Source organism: Marmota monax, unplaced genomic scaffold (assembly GCF_021218885.2).
Source record: "Marmota monax isolate L192 unplaced genomic scaffold, Marmota_monax_Labrador192_F-V1.1 WCK01_AAM20220418_F8-fsc00013, whole genome shotgun sequence".
Taxonomy (NCBI): Eukaryota; Metazoa; Chordata; class Mammalia; order Rodentia; family Sciuridae; genus Marmota; species Marmota monax.
The window spans coordinates 24,377,335-24,392,686 of NW_026692202.1; the positions used below are offsets into that span (position 1 = coordinate 24,377,335).

At 38.0% G+C, this 15,352-nt stretch overlaps 1 protein-coding gene across 1 annotated transcript in view; it reads left to right on the forward strand.

The window, feature by feature from the left end:
- Me1 (malic enzyme 1) overlaps positions 1–13,092 on the forward strand; it is a 167,229-nt gene extending 154,137 nt beyond the window's left edge. Inside the window, 3 exon segments of the mRNA XM_046432042.2 lie at positions 7,616–7,714; positions 11,420–11,555; positions 11,558–13,092. Of these exon segments, the coding sequence (XP_046287998.1) occupies positions 7,616–7,714; positions 11,420–11,555; positions 11,558–11,583 (261 nt within the window). The 3' untranslated portion in view covers positions 11,584–13,092.
- The last annotated feature ends 2,260 nt before the right edge of the window (positions 13,093–15,352 follow it).

Below are 15,352 nucleotides of genomic sequence, written 5' to 3' on the forward strand. Positions count from 1 at the left end.
AGCTTGGGAATAGATTTCTCTCTCTCTGTTCTAACCTAGGACACAAACCTTGGTCACCTTTCCTTACCCAACCCTTGTTTGACCTCTTTCTGATATCTGTCCATAGGATGCCTGAGATAATCACTATGGACAATAGCATCTGGAGGAACCTTCAAATCCAGCTGCTATAACATTGTCAGAATGAAATTGAGAAAGATTATTTTGAGAGATAGAGCCATCCACGGCAGCAAATAGTTTTTGAATGAATGAATCAGTAGGTGAGAACAAGACTCAAGTGTTCTTGTGTTCTCTCTTCTCCCTCCTACCCCCTGTATGAATTCAATTGTGTTACTAGAAATGAAGTACCTGATTTTCTAAAGCTAACTTTAGGGAAAGGGAGAAGATAGGGAAGAAGAGAAAGGATTATTTGTCTTATAGTTTAGAGGCTGAAAGTCCATACAGCATGGTGCAGGATCTGGTGAGGGCCCTATCATGGGTGATGGAGCGTGTACCAGAGAAAGAGCTCACATTGCAAAATAGGAAACTAGAAAGAAACTGGGCTCCCATGCAGTCCTTTTGAATGACATGCTCACAGTAGTGTGACCAGCAGGCCCTATCTCATAAGGTTGCATAGCATTATCACCACACAAAGGACCAAGTTTCCAATATGTGACTTCAGAGGACACATTTAAACCTGTCCAAATCACAGTATTCCCAGAATTCTTATATTTTACTGAGATTCCCCCTTGTTACCTATTTGCTACTTATTTCTCTTCCACAGTTTCTTGGCTCCCTCTCTGTGTGACAGGCATTCATGGAGAACAAGAATTCATTTATGATTCTTCTTTACTCAATCATCTTCTGACTGTCCCCAGTCTTTTTGACATTTGAGAAGTATTCTAGAGGAAAAAAAGAAATGACGTCAAGCACTAGCAATATGGCAGTGGTGACAGATTCAAGGTATATACATTTTAGTCAGCTTTTTCGTTTCTGTGACCGAAAGACCCAATCAGCACAATTTTAAAGGAGGAAAAGTTTATTTGAGGGCTCAGGATTTCAAAGGTCTCAATCCAAAGACAGCAGGCTCCATTCCTCGGGGCTCAAGGTGAGGCAGGACAGCATGGTGGAAGAGCGTGGCAGAGGGAAACAGTTTACATGATGATCAGGAAGCAGAGAGAGAGAGAGAGAGAGAGAGAGAGAGAGAGAGAGAGAGAGAGAATTCACTTTCTAGATACAAATATAAACTCCACAGCCCCCACAACCTAATGAACCACTTTCTCCAACCACACCCCACCTGCCTCCAGTTACCACTCAGTTAATACCACCAGGGATTAATTATGTTGATTATGTTAAGGATATAGCGCAATCTTTTCTCCTCCAAACATTATTGCATTGTCTCAGGTAAGGTCCTTGCTTAGCTTCAGGACAGCCATCTTAAGTGACAGCCCCATTTAAAAAAAAATTTCACTTTCCTGCCCAAGGCTCACCAGTCCCTCAGACCAACTCCACCCTTAACCATCTGCATTATGACTCCCCGCTGGCTCTAATCCCTGAGCCTACTCTAATCCCTGAGCCTGCCCCATAAAAGTCCTGAACCCCAAGCCTCTCTCTATGGAGAGATGAGTCTTTATTTGTCAGCTCTCTTGTGTATCTCTGCCTGGTCTCCATCTTTCATTTCTCGTTCGCCTGTCTTCTGGTGCCTCGCTTTCCTTTCATCTCACACGTGAGCTCTTGGCAGACACCACATCTGAACCATAAAAATATGTCACATAGATTTGGGGCCTTGAAGCAAGAAATGACAGCCTCTAGAAGATAGAGAAGGCAAGGAATGGATTTGTCTTAAAGCATCATAGCCCAATAGGACTTATTTAGACTTATTTAGACATCCAGAGAATCAATTTGTATTATTTTAAGTTACAATGTTTAAGATAATTTATTATAACAAATACAGATGGTTCTGGCCTTAAAAAAGTCACATAAATAGCTGAAAAATTTTAAAGTTAATTGGTTATAGAACTTGCTCCCAAGTCATACACTAATGAGCTAATGTAGTGTAGAGCTAGATCTGACCCCAAAGCTATTTTACTTCTCTTTTGCCATTCTGGCTACCTATTTTTTTGTTTGTTTGTTTAACTAAATAGCCAAGATTCATTGAGCACTGAACTTTGACAGACATTGTGGTAAATTCTTTACTGGAATTTACTTCATTTGATCCCATGAATTAGGAACTGTTTTTAGATAATCAGTGGAGTCAGCGTTCAAATATAGGTCTGCCTTACACAAGGACCTGGGTCTTCAGCCACCATATCATTACATCTTTTGCTACTCATTTTGCCCTATTCAATTAAATAATAAGATAGATACCCATAAATCTTTTGCTTTAACATCTAAGAAATGCCAACTAGTTTATTTTTATTTTTTTACATTTTTTTAATTGGTTCTTTATAGTTATACATGACAGAATTCACTTTGATGTAATTGTACAAGCATAGAATACGTTTTATTCTAGTTAGGACTCCACTCTTATGGATGTATATGATGGTGCCACCTGATTTAAGTCTTTTATAAATCCTTTGCAAAACTAGGAATAATAAGGTTTTATAAAATAGTCCTGATTCAATGGGGGATGGTTTTATTTTGCTCCAGTCATTGTTTTACATAATTCTCCATCAAATCTCCCTTTTCTTTCCCTTAGTGACATTTCAGTAAAATCCACTTACTATCTCCTCTCCCTGTAGTACAAAAGGCATGTAGTAGCCTTTTTCAAAACCTTGTGGAAAATATTGATCCATTTGTGTTGCTGCAACAAAATACCTGAGCTGGATACTTTATAAAGGAAAGAGGTTTGTTTAGCTCAGTTTTAGAGGCTGAAAATCCAATGGCTTCCTTGGCAGAGAAGTGGAAAGGGAACTATCTGGGTGCAGAAAGGGCCCCTGCTCATGGGGTTGCCTGGCTTTATAACAACCTACTCTCACAAATATTAACTCTGAGGGACTAGCATTCATCCCTTCCAAGGACAGTGCCTCCACTTTCCTAATTCACAGTAGGCTCCATCTCTTAAACGTTCCTCCACCTCGACACCAAAACATGGAGAACCAAGCCTCCGGCACATAAATCTTTGGGATATAAATCACATCAAACTATAGCTAGGGGTTTGAGAGAAAGTGGCTAGACTCTAAAAAATCACCTTCACTTCTTGTCAAGGTCTATATCTTCCAATGTGTTGGAGATAGGAAGGAAGTTATGGAAAAAGTTATGGGAAAGGCTCTTTTACTAACTTTTCTGTATTTTGGTCATCAGGTCCTCTGTGGCAGGGCTCAAATCTGGCTCTCATGGAACACATATTTGAGAGTTTAGAAGATCCTTCTTCAGCTCTGCTGGACCCTCACCATCTTCTCTTCCTGGGAAGTGACAGCTGTTGCTGTGGGGTTGGCAGGGCTGATTCTACCTCCTCTCAGGCTCTAGGGGAAATGGCAGACCCCACATGTTTGGTGATTTCCTGAGAGTGTGGAACTCTTAATTTCTCTCTGTCCTAAAGTTTGGGACTCTGGTCACCAAGTTATTCAATGCCATGTTAAAAGGCAAGAAATTATGAGTTAAATGATGAGTTTATTATAAAATTATGATTAATACTGTAATTATAGATTATAGTGTTTTGTGTAATATATATGGTTTCTCCACCCACCCTGCTCTGTATAAATGCCCTTGGTCAGAAGTCCCCAGTAACCCACAGGATTTAACCCAAATTCCTTATTTGACATTGAAAACACTCCAATCCGTATTTCTCTATACAGAACCTCTACTGCCCCAGCTTAGGGCACTTCTGTTCCTTGATCTCGCTCATACATCCCTGCCTTTGATTTGACATTCTTGGTTGGAACCCATTTTCTTTCAGTGTTTGAAATATGTTATTCCAGGATCTTCTAGCTTTCAGAGTCTGTGTTGAAAGATCAGCTGTTATCCTGATTGGCTTACCCCTAAATGTAATCTGCTTCCTTTCTCTTGTAGCTTTTAAAATTCTCTCCTTATTCTGTATGTTGGGCATCTTCATTATAATGTGTCTAGGTGTGGATCTCTTATGATTTTGCACATTCGGCGTCCTGTAGGCTTCTAGGATTTGGGATTCTGTCTCATTCTTCAAGTCTGGGAAGTTTTCTTGTATTATTTCATTGAATAGACTGCTCATTCCTTCGGTTTGGAGCTCTGTACCTTCCTGTATCCCAATGACTCTTAAGTTTGGTCTCTTAATGTTATCCCATATTTCTTGGATGTTCTGCTCATGGTTTCTTAACAGTCTTGCTGAGCTGTCTATGTTCTTTTCAAGTTGAAATACTTTTTCTTCATTGTCTGATGTTCTATCTTCTAAGTGTTCTACTCTGCTGGTAGTATTCTCCATTGAGTTTTTAAGTTGGTTTATTGCTTCCTGCATTTCTAGGATTTCTGATTGCTTGTTTTTTATAACCTCTATCTCCCTGTATAGTTGATCCTTTGCTTCCTGGATTTGTTTGCGTAATTCGTTGTCGAAGTGATCTTTCATTGTCTGATTTTGCTGTTTAATGTCTTCCTTGATACTCCAGATCATCTGAAGCATGTATATCCTGAATTCTTTATCTGACATTCCATCTGCTGCAGCTGTTACCTCTTCTAAAGTTGTGTTGACCTGCATTGCTTGTGGTCCTTTCTTTCCTTGTCTTTTCATACTGCTTGCGTATCTTTCCTGCAGGTGCGGGCGGCGGCTCTGCTCTCTCCTTATTCCAATTTGGGTGTCGTGGCTACCACGCCAGCAGGTCACTGGGCCTGTTCTGGGCGCTGGCGGCGGCTCTGTTCTGCCCCTACTCCAATTGGGGTGACGAGTGTACCACGCCGGCAGGCCACCGGGCCTGATCCGCCGGTCGGTTGCAGGTTTGCCTACCCTGCATGCGCGGGCGGCAGCTCTACTCTGCCCCTACTCCAAATGGGGTGACGTGTCTGTCGTACCAGCAGGCCACTGGGCCTGTCCCGCTGGTCGGTCGCAGATCTGCCCACCTTTCGGGCACGGGTGGAGGCTCTGCTCTGCCCCTACTCCAATTGGGGTGTCGTGACTACCCCGCCTGCAGGACGCTGGGCCTGTTCCTGGCAAGGGAGGCGACTCTGCTCTGTCACTACTCCAATTAGGGTGGTGTTTGTACCATGCCGGCAGGCTCCTGGGCCTGATCCGCCGGTCTGTTGTAGGTCTGCCTACCTTGAAGGCGCGGGCAGCGGATCTGCCCTGCCCCTCCTACCACGCCTGCGGACCCCTGGGCCTGATCTGCAGGTTGATCACTGGTCTGCTCACCCTGCGGGCACGGGTGGCGGTTCCGCTCCACCCCCATTCCAATTGGGGTCACGTGACCACCACACCGGCAGGGCCTGATCCGGGCGTGGGAGAAGGATCTGCTCTGCCCCTACTCCAGTTGGGGTGACGTGTGTACCACACTGGCAGGCCACTGGGCCTGACCCGCCAGGGTGTCACAGGTCTGTTTACCTTGCAAGCGCGAAGGGCGGCTCTGCCCTGCCCCTCCTACCACGCCCATGTACTACTGGGTCGTGGGTCTGCCCACCTGGCGGGTGTGGGTGGCGGCTCCGCTCCGCCCCCTCTCCAATTGGGGTCACGCGGTCACCACGCTGGCGAGCCGCTGGGCCTGCTCCGGGGGCTGGCGGCGGCCCGGCTCCTCCCCTCTGGCTCGAGGACAAATTGAGGAGACTCGGGTGACTGAGCCTCACCCCCCTTACCAGGAGACCAACTGCTTATGTCACCGCTGGTATTGATGAAGATCTCTCCTCCACCGCTTTCTGCTGACATCAGATCTCTGCCATGTTGGTATCCTATGCGAATGGCAGCATTTCGTTCCCCTTGCCAGGCAACCCAAGCAACGGGTGAGTCCTGACCGGCCCTCAGCAGGACCCGGACCGAGACGCAGTTTCCGCGGGCTCCTAGCCCCGGTCCAGGGAAGTTCCGGGAGCGGAACTCGGCCGCTCCGTGCTCGGTGTAAGCTCCTATAAGTGTAAGCTCCAAGAAGCAGTCCCCGCGGGCTCAGTTCCGGGAGCCGGAATTCGGCTGCTTAGTGCTTGGTGTATGCTCTGATAGTAGCAGGGTCCAAGAAGCAGCCTCCGCAGGCTCCGCAGCCCTGAGCCAGGGCGGTTCCGGGACGGTTCCGGGAGCCGGAACTCAGCAGCTCCGTGCTCGGTGTAAGCTCCTATAAGTGTAAGCTCCAAGAAGCAGCCCCCGCGGGCTCAGTTCCGGGAGCCGGAATTCGGCTGCTTAGTGCTTGGTGTTTGCTCTGATAGTAGCAGGGTCCAAGAAGCAGCCTCCGCAGGCTCCGCAGCCCTGAGCCAGGGCCACGGCTCTTTCTTAACACTCATATTTCACCTCTAGGCTCATTTCAATATTCTCTCTTTTAGTACCCTGTTACCTCATTAAATTACAAATCTCTCAGTATATTAACTTTTTTTATGGTTCTGGGGGATTAAAACTAGGGATGCTCTACCAGTGATCTGTAATCCCAGCCCTTTTTATTTTTATTTATTTGTTGTTTTGGTACTAGAGATTGAAACCAAGGATATTTTACCTGTGAATTATAACTTCAGCCCATTTTTAATTTTCTTTTTAATTTTGAGACAGGGTCTTATTAAATTGACCAGGCTGGCCTCAAACTTGTAATCCTCATGCCTCAGCGTCCCAAGTAGCTGGGATATAGGCACATGCCAATGCACTCAGCATAACTGTTTTTTAAATTTGTTTGTGGTATTATACTTGCTCAACATCTTACTTATTTGCAGGTGGCAACAAAACAATACTTTAGAAATAATTTCATGATTTAAAAATAAAGAGTATTAAGAAATGACACCAAAAATAAATGTTTAATTATTCAAAATATTGCAGATGAGAAAATATTTTTACTTCCTCTCTACATCAACATTTCTGTTAAACAGAGGTTCACGTCTAAGCTGATTTATATTCAGCCTGAAGAGACTTAACCAAAGTCCTAGAGCTAGAGTGAATTTTGTTTTTGCTGAACCTACCTTACTGTCTTAACGTAGGGTTCATTAAATAGTTCAACACTGTTTGATTTAGACCTAGGGAATGGTTTGGGAATCGCAGATGCTGAGGCCAGTTAGTGATTGGGTAATCAGAATCTGGGTAAAATTGAAATCCTATTGATAATGTGACTCTGAAATAGCTTTCTCAGCCTCTTGCCTTACCTCCCGCAGGGGGCTGTGTAAGTGGGGAGTAACAGTATGAGTCATCATGAAATACTGCTCTCCTGAACTTCCAGGGTCCTATTCCATTACTACTCACATTTCTTAACTTTTCCTTCCTCCTGTTCCCCTAGTGTTTCAATTGGAAAGTGTCAAGTATTTCATGGTACAGTGAAAAGGAATTAGACTAAGAGAAAACCTGAATTCTCATTTTTATGATTCCCAATAATTAGTACATCTCTCTTGGGTTCAGTTCTTCCACTAATAAAATGGTAGATGAAGTGAGATGATCATAATGTGATTGGTTTCTACAAATGGCCAGTCTGTGTGGCCATGCACTTAGGTTATCTGTATAACTACCACATTGTATGATATGAAGTATAAACATTGTTCTACTTTTTTCCTTTTCTTCTTATAGGTTATATCTCAGCAAGTGTCAGATAAACACTTAGAAGAGGGTCGGCTTTATCCTCCTTTGAATACCATCAGAGATGTTTCACTAAAAATTGCTGTAAAGGTAAAACCATTCTTGTTCAATTCTCAGTATTTTTACTTCCTTCTCTTATTGAATACATATTTTTAAATATTAAAAATATACTAACATGCTTCCTTGAAATGTTTTTCTGTATCAGTTTATATCTCATAAGTTAGGGAAATGAGGCATAGTGACTAGATAGAATTTAATAGCTACCTTTTAGATTTACAAAGAAGTGGTAGAATTAGGATGGATCATTTTCTCTTTTGTTTATTACCCTTCCATAATTTAAATAACTCATTAGGTTTTTCCTTTTAGTTTGGTGCCTCACATTTCACTGTATTTTAGTTATCCTCTTCTGTATCACACTTACAATAATTAACAAATTATCACAGACATGATAGAGTGTCATTTAATCCTGGAACCACCTGCTACATCCATGTCTCTATGGCACCTTAAAAAATGAAGATTCTAATATTAACATTGATCTCTGCCTGCTATTAAGCAAAAGTCATTCCGATAATTAGAAAATCATCTGATTAATGACCTGCAATTTTCATGGGGCATGGTGGTGCACACCTTTAGTCCCAGCAGCTCTGGAGGCTGAGTCAGGAGGATTAAGAATTCAAAGTCAGCCTCAGCAAAAGCAAGGTGCTGAGCAACTCAGTGAGACTCTGTCTCTAAATAAAATACAAAATAGGCCTGGGGATGTGGCTCAGTGGTTGAGTGTCCCTGAGTTCAATCTCCACTACTCCCCTGACACACACACACAAAAAAAAAAAAAAAAAAAAAAGAAAAAAAATCTGCACTTTTCAAAAAAAAGATGAAGACCATAACTAATAATAGTGGCAAGAGGGAAAAGCTATAAGGGCAAAGAACTCAAAAGCTGTTGGGTTAGGCAGATGAGCTGTTGGAGGATTGAAGGAAAAATCTAAAGATAGGGTTATTTTTCTATAATAAAATTGAGAAATTGACCTTTTTTGCAATGTAGTTGTATAGCAGCATTTGTGTCATCTGCCCACTAGATGTCAGTTCCATCTGTAGAGTTGACAATTAAAAATGTTGCCAGGCAATTCTAAGCGTTCCCTGGGAACCAAATTGTTCCTAGATTAAGAATCACTAGTTTTAAAGCTATTAGCAAATTTATCTATATGATACCATTTAATATTCATTGGTTCATATGTTATTTTTTATCTTGTTGATTAAAGGTAGTCTTCAAAAATCAAAATCCTTCAAAGAACATTAGATAATAATCTCTTTGGTTATTTATGAAAGAATATGCTCATATATTTCTAATATTGTGTACCTTCTAGTTTTTAACTTGTTTGAACTAATATATGAATAGCATGTTTTCATTTTGACAATTTAAATGAAAAGGAGCTAATGTATGATTAGAGGAGAAAGTATAAAAAAAAACAAGGGACAAAAAGATGCAGGTTGTATACTAAGATAATGAAGAATAGTGCATAGATAGAAATTGGAAAATCAGAATAAAGAACCAAACATGAAGGAGGATGATGTGAGTGGACTGCATGTGTGAGGTATCAGTGGCACATTCAAACATACAGTGCTAACAAGTAAATGAAAGTGACTGAGACTTAAAAGAGAAGCTAGATAGAAAGATCTGGAGTCTTCTGTATAAAAAGTAGTAATACCATAGTATAGGTACTTTGAAATTAGAGAAAAGTCGAATAAACAATATTTTATTTTTCTACCATAAGCATTATTTTATTATTTGCATGTGTTTCTAGTCTTTTTGTTTGCTTTCTTTTTTACCATCTTTATAATGGTGAAGCTGTAGGTGTGATTGTAATTGTCAGATCAAGTATAGAAAGGAAAGGAAGATAGAAGATAGTTTATTATTATGTCTAGAAGACAGAAGAAAGAAGCCAGTTAAGACGAGAAGTGGTCAGGATTTTTAAAAGAAACTCAAAATGTATCAGAATGTCAAAATTTAGAGAAGAGATGTTTTCAAGTTGTGGTTAGAATCAAATAGAACCAAATACTGGAGAGCAGAACAGATGAGACTTTTATTTGGTCCTTGAGAAGTTATCAGAGACTTTCACAGAGGCAGTTTTAGTAGTAAAAGAGGTTGTGAAGGCAGGAGAACTAGTAAAGCAATGAATCACAGACACTTCCAGAGAATCTGGCATTGACAAGAAGGTGAGAGCGAAGGTTTCATCGAGAGAGGAGCATTATTGTAGGATGCCTGGGAGCTGAGAGGAGATGATTGTCCACATACTGTGTGTCAGCAACAAGACAGTATATTTTATTACAGAAGTAAAATGCATTACAAACAGGCACAGGGATTATACTGGGGTGATGGAAATTTTCTAAACCCGGAGGTGCTAATGATTGCACAGCTTATTGCATTTATAAAAGTATTTTCATTGTATGCTTAAAGTGTTTGAATTTTGTGGTGAATTATTAAGTCTGTATAAAAAGAAGTAATAATATAATAGTGTAGGTACTTTGAAATTAGAGAAAAGTCAAATAACCAGTATTCTGTTTTTCTACCATAAGCATTATTTTATTATTTGCATGTATTTCTAGTCTTTTTGTTTGCTTTCTTTTTTACCATCTTTACAATTATGGTGCATACATGCTTTTGTTTCCTGCTTTTTCATAGAAATTTCTTCACAGTTCAGTAGTTTTTATAACCATAATTTTTCATAAGTGCAAAATTTTACATTGAGAAGAGATACTTAATTTTAATATTCTTCAGAATCAGACTTATCCAAATAAGTCTATCATACAAACAACTCCTCTGTGACTGTGTTTTAGAACTGGTATGAGTTACATTGTATAAATGGAATGATTAATTTGGACAAGAAAAATCCATTTTTTTTCTTAAAGTAGAAGAAAAGAGAATGTATAAAGGTATAGAGGAGATAGTTTGTGTTGGTGAAATGGAGCTTGGGATTGTTTTCTCTGAATGTTGGAGTTCTCTCTAGAGTGATGAGAATCAATTGGAGACTTGGAAGATGGGGGAAGTTTGGAATTATCTTTTAGAAACTGTGAGGAGGTTATTTAAAAATGATTGAAAGTACTGTTATATGCAGCCAGATGTGCCTAAGTAAGGTTAGGAAATGTATCACACCACAGAAAACTCAGGTGTAGTTCTCTGATGGACAGCCACAAAAGGAGAAGGCCAGAATTGAGGGGTCCATGGAAGAAGGTCTAGACTGGTACTTGTAAAACATGTCATGGAGATGAGATTCTATGACCCTGGCAAGGAGAACTGACCCTGATTATGGGTTGCAGATTATTAGGTTAACAGGATCGGAAGACCCTGGGATAAATACAGAGATTTTGTAGGAGGCTATGGTCAGAGTAGAGATTCTTAAAAATTCAATGTATTCAAGTTGAAGCTTAGCAGTAATATTCAGATATTTAGTTAAAGTTAATTATCAGTCAGGTCATGTCAAGACTTTTAACACTGGCTTCTCTAAGAAATCTTGAGATAATCAAAAATAAACCTTCACTGTTCGTACTCTTATGAAAAGTTGCTGGTATTATTTTCCCCCTCTTGCTACATTATTTATAATTGTTTTCATTTATATCTTCTTTGTTTATATGAACTTTTACTCTAACAATCTTCTTGGAAACAGAACAATATAAATTATAAGATAATTTTTGAAATGGGTAAAAACTTCTGTTATATATATTCACCATCACCTTTTATTAATTAAAACAATTAAAATTGTTTTATTAATTAAAACAACTAAAATTCTGTTCTTATTTTAGATTGTGAACGATGCATATGAAGAAAAGACAGCCACAGTTTATCCTGAACCACAAAACAAAGAAGCATTTGTCTGTTCTCAGATGTATAGTACTGATTATGACCAGATTTTACCTGATTGTTATACTTGGCCTGAAGAGGTCCAGAAAATACAGACCAAAACTAACTAGTAGCATAATTTAGCCAACATTAACTTCATTATTGAGATCTTGAAGTCTTTTATAATTTTTAAATATTAGTATCTTTTAGGATGATTCATAACATGATTAGATTAAGTTAATTTTACTTTAACCATTAAAATTTATAGAATATTAATATAAGTTAGGACAAACTTCACACTACACAATTTTCCTTCATTTACCTTCTGGTTATTTATAGTTTCAATCTTAATTATTTTGTCCAAATTCTCTTTAAAAGCCATTGTACCTACTACTGAGAAACTCATTTTTATATAAGAAACTAATGGGAAGACCAAAATTAGTAATATTGATATGATCAGCATTAAAACTCATAATTCTTTTGTTGACCATTATGTTAATTCCTTCTTTTAAAAAATAAAGATAGAAGTGAATTTAGGCATAACTGAACTTTTGCTAAACATAAATAACACTACTTTGTTACCTGGAGAAAAACAACTTGTCAGGTGTACTTATTCCAGTCCTACATTGTATTTGTTCTTTTTGTGTAACAGAATCTGACATTTCTAAGAAAGATCATTGCTGTTTACAAAACCTGTGCAGCCTTAGATTTTAATATTGTTTTTTCCATTGCTATGTCTTATAGAGTAAAGTGCTTATTACCTTGGTTCACAGTCAGAAACCTTCTCAAGAGTATTTTTATTTCTCCACCGAACAAATGCCCTGTCCTTCAACTGTGGCTAAGGGCCTTATGGACTGCCTGTCCAGAGGTTTGTACCTTCAGTTCAGCATACCTGATGAGTGAAAACAGCTAAAAACAGAGTCAAGATCCTTGATAGGGACTTCTTAAGCCCAGTTCTTAAGACAATGATCTGATTAATCAGGAGCAAGGTGCTGATTCCCTAACAAGCTGGGTGTCCACTTGAGTGATCTGCTTGAATGTTCCATTGATTAACTCAGGTAACTAAGAGCTCAGTGTATAAGTTCAAAATTTCTCTGGAGTATGGAGAAATTTTTATAATTATGTCCACAGTGTTTGAAATAATATTTCTATATTTCTATCAGTTACTAAAATATTTTAATTATAAAAACCAGACTATGATAAAGAATAGTTATATCCCAAGATTGTATTAATTTACTTTAGAAATTAATGATTGAACTAATGGAAACATTTTTGAATTCTTAAGCTCAGGTGCAATAACATTTGTTATTTATTTATAGAATCATCTAGAGAATTTTCTGTTTTTGAAGTAATGATTTATAGAATATAGGATGTTAAAGATAGACTGCACTATGAAATGCTATTATTGAAAGCTGAAGGTTATACAGATTGTTTCAGGTGTGAGTGGAATAGACCAGGGACTTTCTTGTGGTAACATTTAGTTAAGGGTTTCTGTAACACAGTTATTTGGAAAAGATTCATAACACTTATTTCTTGTTTGTTTCCTTGTTGTTATATAGCTCTAACTAAATGTATTTACCTATGCAAAGATTTATTAAACCAAGAAAAAGTGAATGAATAAAATTATAAAATGACATTTTCCTTAAAATATGGTTATACTTTAAAATAACAATGATGGGTCTTGGGAGTCATATGACAAAATATTATGAATTTTTAAAATATTCTGATAACTGTATGTTCTAGTATGAACTTCATTCACTTAAGGCATATGTAGTCATAATTCTGGCTACTCTGATAAGTGGTCTCTTTTCTTGTTCTTAGGGAAAGATAAGAAAACAAGCATCAGGTTGTTACTAGGTGTCAAGTGTTACACATAAATTGTCTTATTTAATGTAATCCCACAGTTCCTTACGAAGATGATATTTTAAGTAACTTGCCAAGGCCATGTAACTAATAGGCAAAGAAGGTATGCTCTAAACCCATCTATCTTTCTTTATGGCCTGTGTCTTTTCTCCTTTTACAATGCCACAGTCTAGAAATAACACTGTCCCATATGTGTTTTGAAAATTTCTAGTAGGTTTATAAAAGAAGGAAGCAGGTGAAATTCATGTAATATATTTTATTTAAACCAATATATCTGAAATATCATTTAACATCTACTTAATATAAAAATTATTGAGACTTTTACTTTATTTGGTTCATACTGTTTTAAAAACCTAGCACATATTTCATGTATATATTTTAATTCTGTTCAGAGTAGCCGCAAGTGCTCCATAGCCACATCTGGCTAGTGACTTCCATATTGAACTGTGAAGATCTAGAAGAGATAATTATATATCAATAGCAGTAATAATACTGTGTTTTCATAAGAGAAGTGAAGCTTAAATCCATGGAAAAATGTTTACTGAAAATTTTTTGGTAAATAATGCCTCAGTAAAGAAGATATAAAAAGAAATTTGTGGCAGCTCCTCTTCATGAACTAGCCATACAAATTAAGAAGGAAGCATAGGCCCAGAACAATAAAATTAATTAAGAATTTTTAGTAGAGTTTCCATTTTCAGGGAAGTAACCTGAAGGATAAGAAGTTGGAACCAGCCAGGTTGGGTAGCCAAGTTAGTTATGTGTACACATGTGTGGTGCTGGAAGGGAGAGGTATTTTAGGCAGAGGATATAAGCATATACAAATATTCCAAGGCAGAAGAAAGCATAACCACATGAAGAACTGATACCAAGGAAATTATAGAGGCATTTTGTTTATAAACATAGATATAAAATTTTTATAAAGATCAGATAGCCAAATTGGATGATTGGGGAAAACAAAAACAAAAACTACTGTTAGTTTACTGTTTAAGATAAGTTAATAAACAAAACACTGAGAAAGAAAAAAAACAGCTCTAAGAAATTGGCAGGAAAGAGATAATATGTCATTTCTGCAGATGATATCACATATACAAGTATTATTACCAACATTAAGTTAATAAGAGAATTCAAGTTTGTAATATATAAAGCCATTTTACAAAAATCAACTGTAATAATCCTCCAGATTCCTTTCTGCCTATAGTAATCAACTAGATATTATAGGCAAGTGAAATTATAATAATAATAGAATTGAATTAGCACAATCTTCTAATGAAGAAATTAAATTCTTTAAAAAGATATAAAAGACATGAATAATGGTGAGACTGTACTCTTAATTGTAATGTTTTAATATAAATGTGTTATTTCTCCCTAGAAATACTCCATAAATTCAATATGGTTCTATATAGATGAGGCTAGGCTATTGTTCTAATGCCAACATATTGAGACTCACGCCATAAAAGCAGAATGCTTGCTTACATCTTTATCTAATGCAATCAGTTGGGAGAAAGGGCATTATGATTTTTAATGCCACCATCTTTCTTTATCATGTGGCCTCCAAAGTTACCAAAAGGACAAGAAAGCATGGGGGATTAATCCAGGAGGTTTTATGGACAAGTCATTTTTATTTACATTCTACCTAAATGGCTAAGACACAAGTCACCTGGTCCCAGTGCTAGAAGAGAAACTGAGATATATTGTCTTTCTGTGGCCCCCAAATTACCAAATCAAACAGATTCAATGAACAGAATTGAAATTTCTAAGGAAGTAAATAAACTTATTTTAAAGCATATATGAGAAATAGAGTCCTGATCCTGTATTACAAACAAAATAGGCCTTGCTCTTTAAGAAGTATGAGGAATGAACTAAAGCTTCAACCTAACACTGATCTAGCTTAACTCCTTATTCAAGTTCTACCTTGAGAAATGACATGATGTGCCCTCACTTAGAAAAAATATTTAGTCTAGACTCTAGAGTTTTTGAAAAAAAAATGTTCAGTATAAAATCAAAAGGAAAAATCTATGTAGAGAGAATAAAAA